The sequence below is a fragment of the Capricornis sumatraensis genome, chromosome 2, assembly GCF_032405125.1.
Source record: "Capricornis sumatraensis isolate serow.1 chromosome 2, serow.2, whole genome shotgun sequence".
Classification (NCBI taxonomy): domain Eukaryota; kingdom Metazoa; phylum Chordata; class Mammalia; order Artiodactyla; family Bovidae; genus Capricornis; species Capricornis sumatraensis.
In genome coordinates, this window is record NC_091070.1 from 219,595,168 (window position 1) to 219,615,191 (window position 20,024).

A 20,024-nucleotide genomic window follows, 5' to 3' on the forward strand; every position below is an offset into this window, starting at 1 on the left:
CACCAGCCTGGGAGTGTTTTTCTTGACCAGGCAGCCTGCAATCAGACGGAAGCCGGGGCTTCCCAGAAAACGGGATCAAACTCGGGGAACACGGCTCCACTGCCCCCTGGCGGCCCTGGGGCCGCTGTCCACTCGCAGTGGGGTCCTGGGTCTGGGCCTTGACCAGGCCGGAGGGCCGCACTGGCCGTGAAGGGAAACGCGCTTCCCCCATCCACGGTGCAGTGGTATCCAGGGGCGGAGGAGGAGGGCGGTAAAGAGAGCGAACGCTGACGCTCCAGGTGGGCTGCGGGGGGTCCCCATGCCCGGCCCTGACCTTGGTGCTCCGCCTGGGGAAGCAGGGGGTGGGGGAGGGCGGTGCCGGTGGGGCCCCTGCCCAGCGGGGGCTTGAGGTGCTGCCAGCACTCAGGCCGGGGCTCCCCACCGTGGTCCGCACGAGGTCTGCATACAGGTCAGCCCGCAGGCCTGGCCCACGCCGTCACGCCACGCAGCCTGAGGCTGGGTCTCAGAGAAGCCGGTCTGCAGGTAGAGGGCTGTGGGCCCCGGGACAGACAGGCTGCAGGCGGGGCGGCGGGGAGCACAGAATGGGGACCCCGAGGGGACGGGGCTCTGGCCTCGGTGACACTGGGTCCTTTTCTGGCTTTTCTGCAACTTCTGTGCTGAGTCGAGGCCGTCACTGCCTCCTGGAGGACCCCTGCCCCCTGAGCAGCCTTCGCACCAGGCGAGCCCCTGAATACCCTCCTTGAAGTCACAGGGTGACCGCTCAGACTCGCCCCCAAGGATGTGAGCTGCACAGGGGCAGCTGGCCTGGGTCAGGGCAGGGTCCCGGGGAGGGGAGGGCAGGGAGCCCCGGGAGGGGACACTGGGGAGGGGAGAGGCCCCCGGGGAGGTGCGGCACAGGGCGGGCCCAGCAGCAGCACCCCCAGGCTGCCCGCTGTCCTTAGACGGCCTTCCCGTTGCGTCGTGGGGCTCGAGCGGGAGTGTCGGGCTCCAGACGTCCACGTCGTGCCCCTGGAACCTGTGGCCATGACTGCATGTGGCGGGTGGGGTGGGGGCCCTGCAGGTGGGACTGCGGGCCTGGAGTTGGCCACTCTGCATTTTCTGGGGCCGTGTCTTCCCAGGGCCCTTGGATGGAGGCAGGAGGCCAGGCTCAGGAAAGGAGGCTAGGGACCTGAGGAGCAGCCGTGAGCCCCAGGACCTGGATGGTGTCCTGAAGCTGGAAACGCCAGGGAAACAGATCCCCTGTGGACAGCTGGCCCTGAGGCCTCCTGCGAGAGGACACGGGCGTGGTTTGAGCTGATGAGTTCCAGTCACTTGTGACAGCACCACGGGCCACTCCAGGCTCAGTGGTGGCCCCACTGAGACCAGGCGGGATCACCCCCGGGGGCTGGGTCCCGGCAAAGACACGCTGCTGAGTGCCCACCCCAAGGCCCTCGCAGTGACCTCAGCAGGGCTGCAGCTCTGGACGCTGCCCTTCTCGGGGCATCGGCTCACCACCCCTTCCGCAGGCTTGAGGCCGCTGCAGGCCGCGTGGACAACCTCCGGGCAGGGGCTGGGGCGTGCCCAGACCCCGGGGAAGGCTCTGTCTGCGAGGTCACAGCACTGCTCTCACGCGGCCGCCTCCCGACACCTCCAGGGGGAGCTCATGGAGGACTCGCTGCCTCCCCAGGGATCCCGGGCCTGGGCCCGTGGTGTCCCCACGGCGCCCGCAGTGGCGTCCTCTGGGGGCCATCTCAGCCCCGAGGGGCTCCTGCCAGCCGGCTTGAGGAGCAGAGGGCGCTGAGAAGCGGAAGCGGCTTTTGAGGAGGGCGAGGTAACTGAGCACAGGCCGGCCCTGCACCTTCCAGGGAAGCGGCAGAGACAGGCCCGGGCTCACCAGACGGGCAGGCTTGACCACACTCGCCGGAGCAGAGATGGGGCTGTTTGTTTATTTTTTTATTTTTCTGTTTCAGTTTAAAGCCAAGAAAAACGCCTGGAGCCTTTCCAGTCACTTCTGACCAGGTAAAAAATTTATCATTAGTTTTTTTTTTTTTTGTACTCTCAAATGTAAATTGGGTAACTGTCAGAAAAAGCCAGAGCCAGACCAGAGATGATGCTTTGAGCTGTGGTTTGGAGAAGACTCCTGAGAGTCCCTGGGACTGCGAGGAGATCCAACCAGTCCATCCTAAAGAAGTTCAGTCCTGGGTGTTCACTGGGAGGACTGATGCTGAAGCTGTAACTCCAATACCGTGGCCACCTCATGCGAAGAGCTGACTCATTAGAAAAGACCCTGATGCTGGGAGGGATTGGGGGCAGGAGGAGAAGGGGACGACAGGATGGGATGGCTGGATGGCTTTGTGCAGGGGGGACCTCTAGCCACCGGAATTCCTTCTTCACCTACATTACATTCTCTCAGCAAGATTTTCCCTCTTTACAGAAGGGATCCATTTTCATTTCAGCTTCAGCTGGTGCGTTGCAGTCTCTTTGCTTTTTACTTCAACAGAAATGAGTTTATTAAATTCATCTCTTAAGAAAGCAAGCGTCACGTTAAGTACGCAAATACTATAGACCTAAGTACGTGGAAAACTGCACTGGGAGCAGGGGTACTCGGCAGCCACAGCGTTTGCAGGGCTGGGGGAGAAAGCCCTCTGAGAGCGTGGAGGGGCCAGAGCAGGATGGAGGGCATTGGCTGCGCGAGGTCCCAGCCAGTGGAGACGTGCAGGCCTCCGATGGCAGAGGCCTTACGACAGCGGGGCTGCGACGCGGAACCTGGTGCTGGGCGCCAGCCCTCCTGCTGCAGGTCCAGCCCGCAAGTTAGACTCTGAGGGCCACACTGGGACCGCCGGGCCAGCTCCAGGCCCACTGCCCTCCTCCGAAGAAGCACAGCACTGCGTCTGCGCTGGGATGCCCCAGGGCCTGCCTGGACCTCCACTCACCCCTCTTCTCCCCACGAGGGACCCCATATCTGCAGCTGCAGCTGGGGTCTGTGTCCTTTCTGTCCCCCGTCCAGGGCTGCCAACGGCGGCTGGGACCCAGGAGGCCACACACAGACACACACACACACGTACTGAAGAACCCGCTGCCGACCAACACGTGCTCCCTGCTTGCTTCTTGGTGCTGACGTGTGCACCGCTGAGAACGACCAGCCCAGAAACGGGTCACTGGTAAGGGAGCAGGACAGAGAGACCCCGGGCCAAACTGGTGGCCGACGGGCTTTTGACAAACAAAATGGGCTTCAGCGGGCAAGGCAAGGGCGTGTCTCCTTCCTGTCGAATCACAGATCCCGGCTCGAGACCAGACGAGGACAGGTAAGCAGCGTCCTTGGGTCACCTGACCTGCGCTGGACCACACACCCGGTCAGTGCTGGGCTGAGGACTGCAGGGACAGTGAGGCCCAGTGACCCGCCAGCTGGGGTGGACGTAAGGACCTGTCTGCCACCTCCTCTAAGCAGCTGGTGGCCTCTCCTGCCTGGTGACAAAACCTGACAGAAAAGGTGCTTTAGGGGAAACTGACACCTTCTCAGAGTCTCCCTCCTGGAGACACACACGCGTGGCTGTGGCAACAGGCTTCCTTCCCGAGCCTGGAGCAGGAGAGGCTGGAAGCGCGCTGTGACCGCCCCCTGGGTTTCTCGCCACTGTGGGCCTTCCTGTGAGACGGAGCCACGCCAGCTCCTTGGGCCTTCTGTGCGTGCAGAGCCTCGGACACGCGCTCTTCTGCCCAACCTCCCAGGAAAAGAAACTCCGAGCACGATGCGACCACACCCGCGGCCTGGCGGGAGCAGGGTCACCGGGTCAGCACTGACCGTCCTGCCCGAGGCCCATCACCGGCCTGCCCGCTGACCTCAGGCCCACGGCCACGACAGTGAGCGCAGTGAGCGCTGGCTCTTTAGGCCAAGACACTGGTAGATAATCAGACAAGTTTCCTTCCCTTCCTCTCCTCCAATGGGTCTGTGAGGGGCTCCAGGACTGCCCCTCTGTCTGGAGCACTTACTTTTAATGACAAAAGCAGCTTTTTCGTGACATGCCTCTGGATTCCAACCCAGAAACTGCTGGGAAACTTTTTAATCCTTAAAATCTGACCAGAGCGAGGCCAGCAAGGGCAGGAGGGCGGGGAAGAGAGGGGAAGGCGGGGCGGGCGGGTGGTGGGGCTCCTGCAGCGACCCCCGTCCAGGACTGGAGCCACGGGCCACGCGACGAGGAAGCGCCTGAACTGAGCCCTACACTGACGGGCTCTCATCTCACTTACGTCTCAGCAGTCACCTGTGGCTTGGAGCTGTGTGCTAAGCACGCGGAGCCCTGGGGCAGAAAACCTGACCCAGCGGTTCTGCAGCTTAAGAGCTCTAGGGTGACAGTTAGCCTGCAGGAAACCTCGCTTCTGTTCCCAAGTTCCAATGGCGGTGAATGAAGAAGTGTGATCCCCTCTCGTGTGACTCGTTTCTGACAACTGGACTTTCAGGCAATGAAGGGGTAGGCACGCTGATTTGCTTTTGCGTTTTACCCCACCGCCATCCTCGGCATGAACCTCCCCTCGAAGGAAGAAGTCACGAGGTCGGCTGACCACGGTCCTCGCAGGAGACTTCCAGAGCCCTGCTGCAGCACATGCCCGGCTCTATAAACCGGGGGTAATCTCCCCCTCCTTTGGCCATTTCCTCCCTGCCTTTTCCCTCTTCCTCTAAAGCGGCAGTTACACTCTAAAACACACAGGATGAACGCTTCAGAACCACTCTTCACTCCTAACCCAGGTCTTAATCAAACCAAACCACATCCAAGCAAACTGAGCTAATGGTGTGCGCACACATACGTATGTGTCACGTGCATGCGTGTGCAGACGCATCACGGAGAGAGGCGCCACAGAAACAGTTTTATTTCTCGAAGTCTGAAGACACAGGCGCAGACTGGGCCCGACACCGCCGGGCTGTGGGGAAGGAGACGCTCCGGGCGGCGCCAGCTCTCTCACAGCGGACGCTGCTTGCCCGGGGACCGGCGCTGCAGAAGGAAGCTGGGCCCCCTAACTGGGGGGCTTCTGTCCGCTCCCGTGACTACCCAGCGTCCGCTGTGCGATGCTTGCACCCCTGCCCCCAGCGTGAGGCGGGCAGAGCCCAGGAGCGGGGGGCCCTGGGCGTGTCTTCGTCACTGCGAGGAGGCGGCCTCCGGGAGGCGTCACTTCAGCCAGATCCACTTGTCCCCCACATCCTTGTTGTACCCGGCGCGGTACTTGCGGCCTGGCAGCTGCGGAACGGAGAGTGTGGTTACCAGCAATGTAGAGCAGAGACGCATCCCCGGCTCCGTCCCTCATCCCCCAGGGCAGGGGGCCTGCCCCTGGGGCTTCCTGCTGCAAGGGTGAGGGGCTCCTCGGGAGTAAAGCACAAGAGGACCCTGCCCCTGGAGCTTCCGTCCTGGCGGGGTGCTATAAACGCAAATACTGTCAACACCAACCCAAGCGCTGCCTTGCTGCCAGGAGGGGGCCGTGCAGCCACGGGCAGAAGCGGTTCTGGCCCAGGGGAGCCACAGCCACGCGGGAGGGCGGCGGCAGGGGGCGTGTCAGCCCTTCCCCCGACCCTCCTGTCGCCTGCCTGCGCCTCTCGCAGGGACCGCACGGCTGGTCAGGGGCGGGGGCCCGGGACACCAGGTGGGAGCCAGGAGCGGCCACGAAGCAGGGGCTGCAGGCGTGTCTCCCCTCCACCACTCTTGTCCACGCGGCGTTCCCAGCCAACTGCCACAAACACACAGCGGCTGGAGCAAGAACATTCTAAGATTTTATCATGCCTTCAATTTTATCACATCTGAAAGTAACGTTTTATCTGAATGAGAAGCTGCAGCCTCACGTCCAGAAAACAGAGTTCGGATCTCAGGGACGCTCTGAGAGGCTCTCCAGCCTCCCTAACAGCAGCAGACCCCGCCAGGCCAGCCGCCAGCACTGCAGGATGGTCTAGGAAGGCTCTGCCATCTTCTTTGTGAATCGGATTTTAAACCACAGAGCAGAGAACAACCGCGAGAAGTGTGTGGAGCTGCAGAGCCCGCCAGCCGCCAGCCTCTGTGCCAGTCTGCCCTCTGCCCCTCTCGGGCAGCACCCGACTGGCTGTGGGCGCAGAGCAGGGTCCCCAGGTCTCGGCGGCGCTCTCAGTGGCGAGAAGCTGACAGAGAGCCCTAGGAGGTTGATGTCTGCCATGTTTCACAGTGAGACGCAAAACTAGCTTCTTCCTTTCTCTCACTCCATATCCCCTTTCCACCAACCTGCGCCTCCACCGCCAATCCAGGTCCTCACTGTACACCCCCTGCGTGGGGCCGTGAAGGCAGAGGTCACAGGGTCGCCCAGCGCATTCGTCCGGAGGTGCCTGACGAGCCAGCAGGAGCGCAGCCCCTGGGCCTGGCCGGAGCCCAGCGCTCTGGCCCGCGCAGGTCCGTCCTGCGCCAGGGGAGCCGGCAGGGATGGCGGGTGTGAGCTCTGAGTGGGGCTCCAGAGGCAGCGGAAACGAGGTGATGCAGAGTCTGACCGCGAGGTGCCTGAGGCCCTGGTGAGCCCTGACGTCAGGAAAGGCACCCAGCTCCACCTGCTCCAGGCTGGGCGGCCAAGTGCTGGAAGGGGCTGGAGAGGTGCGAGGTCACGGAGGCTACTCCGGGCGCTTAGAGATGCTGGCACAGGCTGACTTAGCCAGCTGCTCAGACACCAGCCAGTTGAGAAAAGAAAGATATATTCACTCATCCTCCTGGAGGAAACAGGAAACAGATCCTTCCGCCTCTGGCGCACTGTGTCCTAGCTGCTTCGAGAGACATGAACCAAGTCCTGTGTTCTCTAAGCTTGTAAAATACGCAGACCACATGAGCCGGTCGGGAAGTGGGACAGCAGCGGGTGGAAAGTGCTGGAGGGGTGGAGGGGTCTGAGTGCTCCCTGCCCGACCGGACACGGGAGAAGGGGACGCGGTTCAGGACAGGCGGAGCGCCTACTGCAAACACACCCATACTCGGGGCTCATCTCCACGCCACAGGGTCACAGTATCATTCAGGAAGACGTCTTAATTTCATTCAACTCACATTAGCTGAAAAGGAAAGCTCCTAACTCAGTACTGGTTCAAACACCTGAAAATAGGACGTTTCCTAAAATTCCTAAAACAAGAGTGACCGCTGAACACGAGCGAAGCGTGCGCCCCGGCTGGCGGGGCTGCGGGCGGAAGGCGGCCGGGCTGCGGGCGGCTGCGGGCAGAAGGCGGCCCGCCTCTTCAGAGCCGCAGGCCCCTGCGGACACCGCACCTCCACACGAGCCCGTGCGCCTGGCAGGACGGCTACCTCTGACGCTGGCTTTCCTCTCCGAGGGACACAGAGTCTTTCCTATACACAGCAATACGAATGATGGGACACGCAGCCCAACGCTGACCTTCAACAAGAGCTTCCCACGGAGCCCGAGGTGAGGTGGGGGGAGAGGCAGGTCTCAGCGCCTCTTCCAGCCACAGCCCGCGAAGGACAGACTGGAAGCACTAGGCATCTGCTCACAGCAAACAGCCTCTGAACTGAGAGCGGGCATTTCAACAGGGAAACAGACGCCAAAGCAGTCCCAACCACGGTCTGAATGTGCAGAGGACGTGCAAGCAGCCAGCTCTGTGCCTGGCTTCTCCAGCAGCTTCAGGTAAACTGATCCTAAGGCGTTTCTGTGAATTGCAAGTTTGTCTTTAATAAAGTGAACTTTGTAAAGGCAAGAACATACAATATTCACATATTAAAGTTACCAAGCAACTATTTTAAAAATGGTAAAGGGGAACCTGACGCTGAAAATGAAAACACCAAGCTGAGGTGGTAAGGAAATGCAAAGAGCACGAGAGGAAACCGAAGGCCCTGCCGTCCTGGCAACTGTCTTGCACGCGATCTGACTCATGGAGGGAACACAGTATCTTAATAGCATCTGGCCTCCTTAAATTGGAAAGAGACAGAATCGGTAAAGTGGAAACCAACTCACGGTTTGTCTACCCCAAGGAAGGGCTGTGCAGAAATAAAAAGTGACCTGATGCAGCGTTTGAAAATGGCTTAAAAAAATTACCAGGCACTCATGCACACATTCAGTATTTATATGAATTTGTTTACAAGGTCACTTCCAACTTCAGAGCTGGGGGCAGTGTGTGCACGGAAAACGTGCTGATAAACGGCTCTCACGTCCCTCTGAGACTCCGGGCAGTCCCTGGAGACTGCGTGGAGGCGAAGGCCAGCGGGAGCCCGGGCCAGGGCCGCCACGGGTCTGCAAACAAGCACCCAGGCCACAGGTCAGCGAAACCAAACCAAGCCGTTCATTCTTAGCACGTGGAACTCCGAGACCCTTTCTCTCCTAAAAAGCCCACCCTTCACTAGTCAAGGCCCCCGTGTCACGGCAGGTGAAGTGGCTGAGCCCACACAAGGACTGACACGTGAGGCGCCAGCCCAGTCTTGGGGGGTCGCCCTGCCGGAGCCTCGGGGGCACCTCCCTGGGCTGCACTCTTGCCAACAGAGCTTCCTCTCCTGCACGCTGCCTGCCGCTCTCCCCGCCACATGGACACTTCCATCCCTGGAGTGAGCCGAGCCTGCCTCTGCCTCCCAGGACAACTGCCCCCCACTGCAGGTGCGGCGGGGACACCAGCGCCCACGCGGGCAGGCACCCAAGACCTCTCCTACACGGCAGCTCCCACCCAAGTCCCCCAGCACTCAGAGGCCCAGCTACGCACTCCCCGCTAGCTCATCCCTCCACGACCCCAGTGCCGGAAACAGCGCCTGAGACGGGAACTACGAGACAGGATGCCAGGGGCCCCAGCGTGGCAGCAGGGCTGGGGAGCGCGGCCCCCACCACTCAGCGCTCTCGGGATGCCGCAGCTCCCCAGAGCATCACAGCACAAGGCTTCCCTCACGCACCCTGAACTGGGGCTGAACAGTTCTCTGTCTACTGTACAAAGGGAGACCCAGCTCCCCACTCGGACCCTCTGTGGAAGGGACATGGAAGACCCAGCTCCAAATCAGCTTTCAGATCACAAACAAAAACAGAGAAGCCTTCCGCTTCCAGCAAAACAGCAGCCCAGTACCCTGAAAAACCTCTTGACACAAAACCTCCAGAAACGCTTTTAGCTGCACTGCTGAGCAATGTGAGATCTCACCTGGGGCTGGAGAGGGAGCGGGAAAGCTGCGCGAGCGGCAGGTTCCACCCCGGCACACCTGCAGAGCTGCTGGAAGGCCTGCGGAGCGCCCGGCAGGTGGTCGTGGCAGGTGGTCGTGGCGACCCACCTAGGTGTGCCGCTCTGAAGTGACTGGGGGGCGGGGAGCGGGGAAGGTGGTGGAGGCGGACAATGGGCAAGGAGGTCTCAACGGGGACCTTAAGAACGCTCTGCCTCAGCCGGGCCCCACATAGCACCGGCTGCTGACCCTCAACATCCGGGCCTGGAATCCCACAGGCAGCAAAGGAAGCTCAACCGTGGCACTTCCAGAACCCCTGGGCCTGGAGCCAGCACAGTCCACCCGGGAGCAGAGCCGTCAGCGCCAGCAAACAACACAGGATGACCGCGCGTGAAATACGTGGGGCGCGAGTACACCCAGCTACAAGCCAAGGCAGCTGATTTCCAGACAGTCTGGGTTCACCCGAACTCAAAACTTCCGGAGCCATCCTGTCCTGGGAGGCGTCAGGGTAAAGAGCCACAGAGCACGAACTCAGGGTCCAAGTCTCCAAAAGGCAGCAGGAAATAAGCCACCATGGGTAGGAATCAGAGAAAACGGTCAATGACAGAGGAAGGCTCCACCCCGACACCACACACGGAATACAGTGACTACGTTCAAGATGCTTAAAGCAAGAGAAGAAACTGCAGACAGAAGCAAGGAGCAAGACCCTACCAACAAATCGGAAGCTCTCAGCTTAACAAGAAAGAAATGTAAATCTAGATCCATCCTGGTTAAACGCAAAAACACCAGGAACAGAAAGAGCAGACAGCTCCTGAAACAAAAAAAAAACGAGACCGAAATATTTCATTAAAGAAACAGAAGGGTAATGTGCAATTTCTGTTTCCCAGAATTGGAAGCACTACCCAATAGTCTCCAACCACAGAGCGTCAACAAGTTCAGCCTCCTCCGCAGGAACTAAGTTGCTCCTCTCCACTACGCTCGCAAGAGGCGACGGGTGTGTCTTGGGACCACCACCCCCTCCTACTTCCCAGGCCCCCACAAGCGCAGGGCCAGAGCTCCTCAGGCTTCGGAGGAGACCACGATGCAGGTTCGGTTCATTACCTTTATTATATTAATCAGGATGATACAGCTGACCCTTGAACAACGCGGGGGAACCAGACCGTGGAATTGGAGCGGGGGCCACCTGTAAGATCTTCACCCCACGATGTACAAGGGCCAACTGGACAAACTTCTCATATTCAGACTGGCTAAAACCCTCATTTTCAAATGCTGTTTTCCTGGACGGTGAGAAACCAGGGGAACTCATTTCAGCAGACCATCGCCATAGAAAGCACCCCACCAACTCTCACTTATTCCAGGAAGTGAATGGCCGCAAAACAGCCTCTGCTCTACTGCTGAATCAGTCTGGCTGGGGAGAAACAATCCCGAAAATGTCCCCGTGCTGCTTGCCTGCCCCCGCAAGGAGCCACCCTTGTCTCGGGGTCTCAGAGGACAGTGACCTCGCCGGCTGCTAGCTCAGCCATTTTTAGAACTATGCTCACAGCCGGGCCGGGGAACCTTCAGGGAGAGAGACGTCTTTCTGGGTGCAAAGCTCTGGAGGAGAAACTCACAGAAGGGTTTTATTCGTCCGTCTTTATTCGCTGCAGCGCCCCTTCTACAGCGAAATTTGGCAATAACTGTTGCTCACGTCTTAAAGGTCCAAACAAAATTCTCTGAATGAAGAGATACACTCTCTATTATTTACATTCTAATTTCAACTTACCATTTTTAAAAAATTCAGACTTAAATTGAAGGAAGTAAAGAAAACCACTAGACCCTTCAGGTATGACCTAAATCAAACCCCTTACGATTATACAGTGGAAGTGGCAAACAGATTCAAGGCATTTAATCTGCTGGAGTGCCTGAAGAACTATGGGTGGAGGTTTGTAGCACTGAACAAGATGTGGTGATCAAAACCATCCCCAAGAAGAAGAAATGCAAAAAGGCAAATTGGGTTGTCTGAGGAGGCCTTACAAATAGCTGAGAAAAGAAGAGAAGTGAAAGGCAAAAGAGAAAAGGAAAGGTACACCCATCTGAATGCAGAGTTCCAAAGAATAGCAAGGAGAGATAAGAAAGCCTTCCTCAGTGATCAGTGCAGAAACAGAGGAAGTCAACAGAATGGGAAAGACTAGAGATCCCTTCAAGAAAATTAGAGACACCAAGGGAACATTTCATGCACAGATGGGCTTGATAAAGGACAGAAATGGCATGGACCTAACAGAAGGAGAAAGTCTTAAGAGGTGGCAGGAATACACAGAACTATACAAAAAAGAGCTTCATGACCCGGATAACCATGATGGTGTGATCACTCACCTACAGCCACACAGCCTACAGTGCAAAATCAAGGGGGCCTCAGGAAGCATCACTACGAACAAAGCTAGTGAAGGGCATGGAATTCCAACTGAGCTATTTCAAATCCTAAAAGATGATGCTGTGAAAGTGCTGCATTCAATACGCCAGCAAAGTCTGAAAACTCAGCAGTGGCCATAGGACTGGAAAAGGTCAGTTTTCATTCCAACCCCAAAGGAAGGCAATGCCAAAGAAACGTTCAAACTACCGCACAACTGCACTTATCTCACATGGTGCTGCTGCTGCTGCTGCTGAGTCACTTCAGTCGTGTCCGACTGTGTGCGACCCCACAGACGGCAGCCCACCAGGCTCCCCCGTCCCTGGAATTCTCCAGGCAAGAACACTGGAGTGGGTTGCCATTTCCTTCTCCAATGCGTGAAAGTGAAAAGTGAAAGTGAAGTCGCTCAGTCGAGTCCGGCCCTCAGTGACCCCATAGACTGCAGCCTACCAGGCTCCTCCGTCCATGGGATTTTCCAGGCAGGAGTACTGGAGTGGAGTGCCATTGCCTTCTCCTCATTTCTTTCACATGCTAGTGAGAAGGAAATGGCAACCTACTCCAGCGTTCTTGCCTGGAGAATGCCAGGGACGGCGGAGCCTGGTGGGCTGCCGTCTATGGGGTCGCACAGAGTCAGACACGACTGATGCGACTTAGCAGCAGCGGCAGCAGCAGCATATGCTAGTGAAGTAACACTTAAAATTCTCAAAGCCAGTCTTCAAGAACTTCCAGATGTTCAAACTGGATTTAGAAAAGACAGAGGAACCAGATATCAAATTGCCAAAATCCACTGGATCATAGAAAAAGTAAGTCAATTCCGGAAAAATATCTGCTTCAATGACTACGCTAAAGCCTTCGACTGTGTGCATCACAACGAACTGGGGAAAATTCTTAAAGAGATGGGAATAGCAGACCACCTGACCTGCCTCCTGAGAAATCTGTATGCAGGTCAAGAAACAGTTAGAACTGGTCATGGAACAACGGACTGGTTCCAAATTGGGAAAGGAGTGTGTCAAGTGTGCATACTGTCACCCTGCTTGTTTGCAGAGCACATCATGCTAAATGCCAGGCTGGATGGAGCGCAAGCTGGAACCAAGACTGCCGGGAAAAATATTAGTAACCTCAGATGTGCAGATGGCACCACCCTTATGGCTGAAAGCAAAGAGGAACTAAAGAGCCTCTTGATCAAAGTGAAAAAGGGGAGTGAAAAAGCTGGCTTAAAACTCAACATTCAGAAAACGAAGATCATGGCATCTGGTCCCATCACTTCATGGCAAATAGACAGGAAAACAATGGAAACAGTGATAGACTTTATTTCCTTGGGCTCCAAAATCACTGCAGATGGTGACTGCAGCCATGAAATTAAAAGATGCCTGCTCCTTGGAGGAGGATGCCTGCTCCTTGGACTTTAATGACAAAGGTCCAGCTAAGTCAAAGCTATGATTTTTCCAGTAGTCATGTATGGATATGAGAGCTGGACCATAAAGAAGGCTGAGCACTGAAGAACTGATGCTTTTGAATTGTGGTGTTGGAGAAGACTCTTGAGGGTCCCTTGGACTGCAAGAAGATCCAACCAGTCAATCATAAAGGAAATCAGTCCTGAATATTCATTCATTGGAAGGACTGATGCTAAAGCTCCAATACTTTGGCCACCTGATGCAAAGAGCCGACTCATTAGAAAAGACCCTGATGCTGGGAAAGACTGAAGGCAGGAAGAGACAGAGACAGCAGAGGATGAGATGGTTGATGGCATCACCGACTCAACGGACATGAATTTGAACAAGCTCCAGGCATTGGTGATGGCAGGTAAGCCTGGCGTGCTGCAGTCCATGAGGTCGTGAAGAGCTGGGCACGACTGAGCAGCTGAACTGGAAAATATCAAGTAACTGAATTTCATTTTTTAAAAAACCCTCTAAATAATGAGACAAGTTTTACCCCACAAAATAAACCCAAAGGCTCTGATGGCCTGCTGAGCGCTAGGAGGGGAGGGCGTCCAGAGGGTCTGACAGACGCCTCGGCTGGCCCGCTGTCAGCACCAGCAGTGACGGCACAGTGACAGGGCTTCAACTCTGCTCCCCCCAGATGCACAGCCAAGCCACTCACGAGACGGGCACCAGGCAAGCTCCAAGTGACGGGCACTCCACGGAACACCCGACCAGTGCTCCGCAAAACTGGCAGAATCACTCAAACAAGGAAAGTCTGAGAAGCGGGCACAGTCAGCAGGGGCTTACGGAGACAGGACAACCAAAAGCCACAAGCTGTCTTGCATTATATCCTGGGTCAGAAAAAGGCTATCGAGGGAAAGCTACGGAAATCTAAATAAGGTATGGTCTCTCGTGAGTAGTAACGTATCAACAGTGTTCAGTATCGGTAACAAATACACCACACGCATACAGACATCAACATGGGGAACTGGGTGTGTAAGAACTCAGTCACAGATTTAAAAGACGCTTGCTCTTTGGAAGAACAGTTATGACAAATTTAGACAGTGTATTAAAAGGCAGAAACTATGGCTTTTCCAGTAGTCATGTATAGATGTGAGAGTTGGACCACAAGAAGGCTGAGCACCAAAGAATTAATCATTTTAAACTCGGGTGCTGGAGAAGATTCTTGAGAGTCCCTTGGACAGCAAGAGATCAAACCAGTCAGTCCTAAAGGAAATCAACTCTGAATGAATATACATTGGAAGGACTGATGCTAAAACTGAAGCTCTGATACTTTGGCCACCTGATGCCAACAGCCGACTCACTGGAAAAGGCCCTGATGCTGGGAAAAATTGAGGGCAGGAGGAGAAGGGGACGACAGAGGACGAGATGGTTGGCTGGCATCACTAACACAATGGACATGAGTTTGAGCAAACTCAGGGAGACAGTGAAGGACAGGAAAGCCTGGTGTGCTGCAGTCCACGGGGTCGCACAGAGTTGGCCGCAACTGAATAGCAACACGCAGCAACTCTGTGTGCGCACGCTCGGTCGTGTCCGGCTCTTTCCACCCCATGGACTGTAACCCTCCAGACTGCTCTGTCCACGGGGTTTCCCAGGCAAGAATACTGCAGTGTGCTACCTTTCCTACTCCAGGGGATATTCCCGACTCAGGGATCGACCCACAGCGCTTGTGTCTTCTGCACTGGCAGGCGGACTCTCTACCATTGCGCCACCTGGGAAGCCAACTCTAATATCATCATAATTTTTCGTAAGTGTAAAATTATTCTTAAAACATGAAGTTATTTAAAAACACTTAAGAATTTTAAGAACTAGACTTCCCCAATCATTTAAATATTGACTAAAAATCCCAACATTTCGAACCATTACAATCCGAAGTCCAATACAGCAGCCTCCCTCTAATGGTCACAGATTAAAGACAAGAGAAAAGACAGCGATGGTGAAGAGCGGCCGCACAGCCTCACTGAGTGGCTCGGTGAAATGGCGAAGACGCCCAGCTTCTGGTGGACGAGCACAGGCCCAGTCCCCCCTGAGCCACCAGGAAAAATGGACGACATTCGAAAAGAAATGTGTGCCAAGACATCAAAGGCAGGGAAGTTCCAGGGCCCCAGAAGAGGACAGCAAAGGGGGGCTGACTCCGTCCAGGGGCTCCGCCCACACTTACTGGCAGGAGTCAGAAGCCGAGTGGGCCCCCAGCAGGGGTCAAGACCCCCCGAGAGCAGCAGCCCAGCACAAGGGCTCCGTCAGGAAGGGCACACGGGAAACTCGCCAGACCTCTCAACCCCAGAGCAGCACCCGCCGGCTGGACTGCTGACAGACACGGGGCCTGCCGGCTGACAGCAAGCACAGCACCGCAGCCTCACACCATCTTAACTGTTCCTCCAAAATAACGACTGGCATTTAAAAAAATACCAGTATACCGAAACATAAGATTAGATGTCCCCAAACGAAAAGACCAGAGGGAGAGTGAGTTTAAACAGATCTGACAGAGGCTCAACTATTACAGCTACCAGATAACTTTTTGACTGATACGCAAGAGAAATTAGATAACAAAATAATTTCAACAGATGACTTGAAGTTATTCTTTTTTAAAGGAAATTCTAAAATCAAAAACAAGTATGATGAAAGTTAAAATCTCAAACATGGAAAATACAGGCCTAAGAGCAGATCCGGAAGAGCTGAAGCGAGTTAGTGATTAGGACAGAGTGGAGCACACACCTGGGCTGAAGGTCACAGAGCAGACAGGAGGCAAGACACAGGGAAGAGGATACAGAACCCGGCAGACAGGGCCCAGCGTGCGGCGCCGAGGAGAGGAGAGAGACGGGCAAGGCAGGCCGCCCCAAACCCAGCAGCACGCGCCAGCCAAAGAACGCTGCGAGCTCCAAGCAGAGCAGAGACAGAGGTGCAGGCACACACCCCCGAGGCGGCACAGACGCCCAGAGCCAAGTCAGAAACACCGCCGCAAGTCACAGCAAGACCCTGCAGGGGCGTGTGGAAAAGCCTTTCCAAAGACGTCAGCAGCGCCAGGGGTGCGGAGCAGGTACCGCGGGGCATCACCAGGCTCCGCACACCCCTGAGGCAGCACAGATGCCCAGAGCCAAGTCAGAAACACCGCCGCAAGTCACAGCAAGACCCTGCCAGAGGTGTGCGGAAAAGCCTTTCCAAAGAGGTCAGCAGCGCCAGGGGTGTGGGGCGGGCACCGCAGGGCATCACCAGGCTCCACCGCGGGCTGTGCAACAGGCAGAGGCAGCAGCGGAGGGAGCGTGGTGACGCCCGGGGGCACGGCCGGGAAGGAGACACTGAACCGAGGGGGCCAGGTGTCTCGCTGCCTGAGCAGGACGTGGAACGGGGGACAATGAGGAGGAGCCTGGAATTAAAGGTGCTGGTGCGCACTCGCAGCTGTCCGTACACTGAGAGACAGAAGTGAGTGCAGACGTACGGGTATAAAACAGGAGTCTTGGGACTCCACCGTGATACCAATCTGTCAGTGAATAAGCAGAGAGAGGACAGACCATCCCTTCACAGCAGGACAGTAACTGACAATCTGGATAATTGCGCTTTGACAGCTATCATAGTAACCATTAATTCAGCCAAGAAACGGACAGATGCTAACTACCAGGTCAGAGTCAAGAGGAAACGGACATCTACACGGTTTCTAAGCGCTTCCACTGAAAGCACTTATTAATTACAAGCAGTAAAACAGTGACTTTACAGTGAGAACACCACCTCCGTCAGGTGACCAGGTAACAGAGCCCGTGACAGGACAAACAGGAATCGCGTGCTGCCTGACACAGCAAAGGCATCTGAGCCAAGACAACGGGCTGCACTTAGTTTTCTTGTCTCTTTGGAACCTATGAATATGATCAGTTCTTCAGACTTTCTTTGATATTCAAGACCTTGGCACTTCTGAAGATCACAGGATGGTTATTTTTTAATATCCCTCAATTTGGTTTGGTTTGGATGTTTTCCCATGATCAGACTTAGGTTTTGTGTGGCTTTTGTAGGGATGTTAGGGAACTTACTGCATCTATCAGGCAGCACATGAACCTTCCTGGGACAGCTGATGCTCTCTGAACAAGGTCTGTGGATCAGAGGCAGGAATGCATGAATGTTACTTTCCTAACCTTGACAGCTGTGCTGTGGCCATGTGGGAGAATGTCCTTGTTTGTAAGAATTACACATTAAAGCCATGGTTCTCAAACCTTAGTGTGTACCAGAACTGGCTGGAGGCCTCCCTGAAACAGGCTCCGGGCCCCATCCCCAGAGACTGCTCCAGGGGCCCGGGCTGGGGCCTGAGAACTGGCATTCCTCCGGGCGCCCAGGTGCCCTGACCACACTCTGAGAATCCGTGTGTCGGGACGGCTGAAGATCACGGGCACGATGCTGATCACTGACAGAGGTTCGGAAGTTAGTTTCCTATTCCTGTTATTTTTGTAAATTTGAAAAATTCCAAGATGAAAATCAGAACAACTTAAAGAGCATCTTAACCAATAACGGTGAGAATCTGCTGTTAGCAAAGCTTCCTTAGACAGAAGGACTATGACCTACAGGAAGGTGTGCAGACCAGGGAGGCTTTAGCAGCAGGGAAGCCAGGGGTCAGTGCGTGTGAGCTGACCGCATGAACGATAACCACAGTGTCCCAAAGGTTTACACACAGTGACAGCAGATGACAGAAAGAGCGGGCAAGAGCCGGGTGAAGGGGACCAACAGTGTTCCAGGGGCCTGATACTGTGGAGCTAGAGGACCACTAACGCGCATGAGAAGCCAGCAAATCGAGGATGAGCACTGCGATTACCAGGTTAGCCACTCAAAGCTATCGAAGAAGTCACAGCTAGTAAGCGAACAGTAGGGGAAATGGAATAAAAATGTTAAAAAAAACCCACTTTAATCCACAAGCAGGCAAGAAAAGGAAAAAAATACAGAGAAGAGGTAAAAAAACATACACAATATACAGTTACCATAAACTGTTTAAACACAAATGATCAGCAACTGCACTGAGTGTAAACAGATAAACATCCCCCGTAGTTAGACTGGGCAACAACCAAAGACAAAACCGTTCTCAGGTGAGAAGGCGTCCACCGGAAACTCAAAGATAGAGGAAGAATGAAATTAAAGGATGTGGGAAAACCACTACCATGCAAATGTTACCCAGAGGAGAGCTGTGGACGTCACCGACATGGCCAGTGAAGCGCCCTGAAGGTGAGCAGCAGCACCAGCGATACTAGGAGAGTCTCATCACACAGGGAAGGACTGATGCTGACGCTCCAAAGCTCTGGCCACCTGATGTGAAGCGCCAACTCACTGGACAAGACCCTGGTGCTGGGCAAGACTGAGGGCGGGAGGAGAAGGGGAGATGGAAGATGAGATGCGTGCACGGCATCCCTGACTCAGCGGACACGAGTCTGAGCAAGCTCCGGGAGACAGTGGCGGACAGAGGAGCCTGGCGTGCTGCAGGCCACGGCATCAGACACGACTGAGCGACTGAGCCACAAAAGGGTGACTCTATTAGGAATGTGCAGCAATTCTAAACGTGTGCAAGTCTAACAACGCAACCTCAAGATACACACGAAGCAAAGCCTGCAGACCCACCGGCAGCGGCAGCCTCCCCCGACCGCTCACGGCAAACTGGCAGAGGAAGCAGAGCCAGCGAGGAGAGACCGTCTGAGTAACGTGACTGACAGGCTTCCTTTCAAGGGCGCTGCAAGAGCCAGCACACGATGGGCGGAATGGCCTTCTCCTCCAGGACCACGAACCGCCGCCAAGGCGACCAAGGCTGAGCCGTAAAGTCAGTCTCAGCCGCCTTCCAAGGACTGAAGTCACAAGGCTGTTTGCAACTAGAGAGGAGTTAAGCCAGAAACCAGCAACAAAAAGACCATTAGAAACACTCCGACTGTTTCTAAATTATCTAATATAATTCAAATTAGCACAATAGCCAAAAAAGAAATCAGACTAAAATTAGAAAATATTTTGAATTGAATGATAATGAAAACACAACATCAAGAATTATGAGATCCAGTTAATTAAGCCAAATTTGGAGGGCAATGTGACCAGCTTTACATGCATATATTCAAAAGCACGACAGGCAGAAAATCAATGATCCACCCACTCATACTAAGAAGTTAGAAAAACAGCAAATGAAAGGGGGGAAGTAAGTAGTCATCAGTGAATGGAATGAACAACAGCGCAAGCATGAAGCGGGCTCCCTGCACGGGGAGCTTCTTTCGAGAGTCCGAAACGGAGGGGAAACACCAGGACCAGTAGCAGGGTGAAGCAGCGGGCAGGGGTCGCCACCAATGTGACCCAATTAAAGACTCTAAAAAGAGCAACTTCATGCCGAGAAATGAGGACACGTGAAACGGAGGCAAATTCTTCAACAAACACAGCTTTGAAAACCCAAGAAGTAACAGGATCCTGAATATTCCGCATCTACGAAGGAAAGTTATAATGAAAAACACCTCAGCACAGCTCCACCAATCAAGCCTTCTTAACACTGTAGCAAGGAGTAATGACAACCTTGAGCAAACCCTTCCAGAGAACTGAAATGAGGACCCCCTCTCAACTTAGTGCTTGATGTCAGCAGGATCTTGCTGACAAATCTGACTAGGATACTACAAGAAAGAAAAATCACAACCTAATCTCTCAGGAATATACGTACAAAAACGCCGAACTGAACATGTGAGTCAGGTTCAGCTACACACGCAGAGGACAGAGCTCACAGGAGGACTTCTCCTGGAAACCAAGGCCGGCCTGCACTAGAAAATCAACCTATGTATTTCATGACCACATTAACAGAAAGAAGAGAAAATCACTCACGACAAAAAGTGTGATAACACCGACATCCATACTCAACAGCAGTCCCTTGGAAACTACTACCAAGATGGAACTTCCCTGATCTGGGAAAGAGAATCTATGACTAACCTGGCCAACTCAATGCTTTGGCGAGTTACTGAGAACTTTCTCCGTGAGATCAGAAACAAGAGAAGGATGAGCCCTGTCACGTCGTCTACCCAGCCATGAACCAGAGATGCACCCACCACAGTAACGTTAAGAAAAGGTCTGAAGATTAGAAAGAAACGCAACTGTCATCCTCTGCTGGCACGT

General features: G+C 54.9%; 1 protein-coding gene across 2 annotated transcripts in view; it reads right to left on the bottom strand.

Annotated features, from left to right (window-relative positions):
• Positions 1–4,836: 4,836 nt before the first annotated feature.
• NDUFA10 (NADH:ubiquinone oxidoreductase subunit A10) overlaps positions 4,837–20,024 on the bottom strand; it is a 38,618-nt gene continuing 23,430 nt past the window's right edge. For both annotated transcript variants that reach the window (XM_068964935.1, XM_068964934.1), the window contains one exon: positions 4,837–5,204. In XM_068964935.1, the coding sequence (XP_068821036.1) occupies positions 5,141–5,204 (64 nt within the window). In that variant the 3' untranslated portion in view covers positions 4,837–5,140. The remainder of the gene's footprint in view (positions 5,205–20,024) is intronic.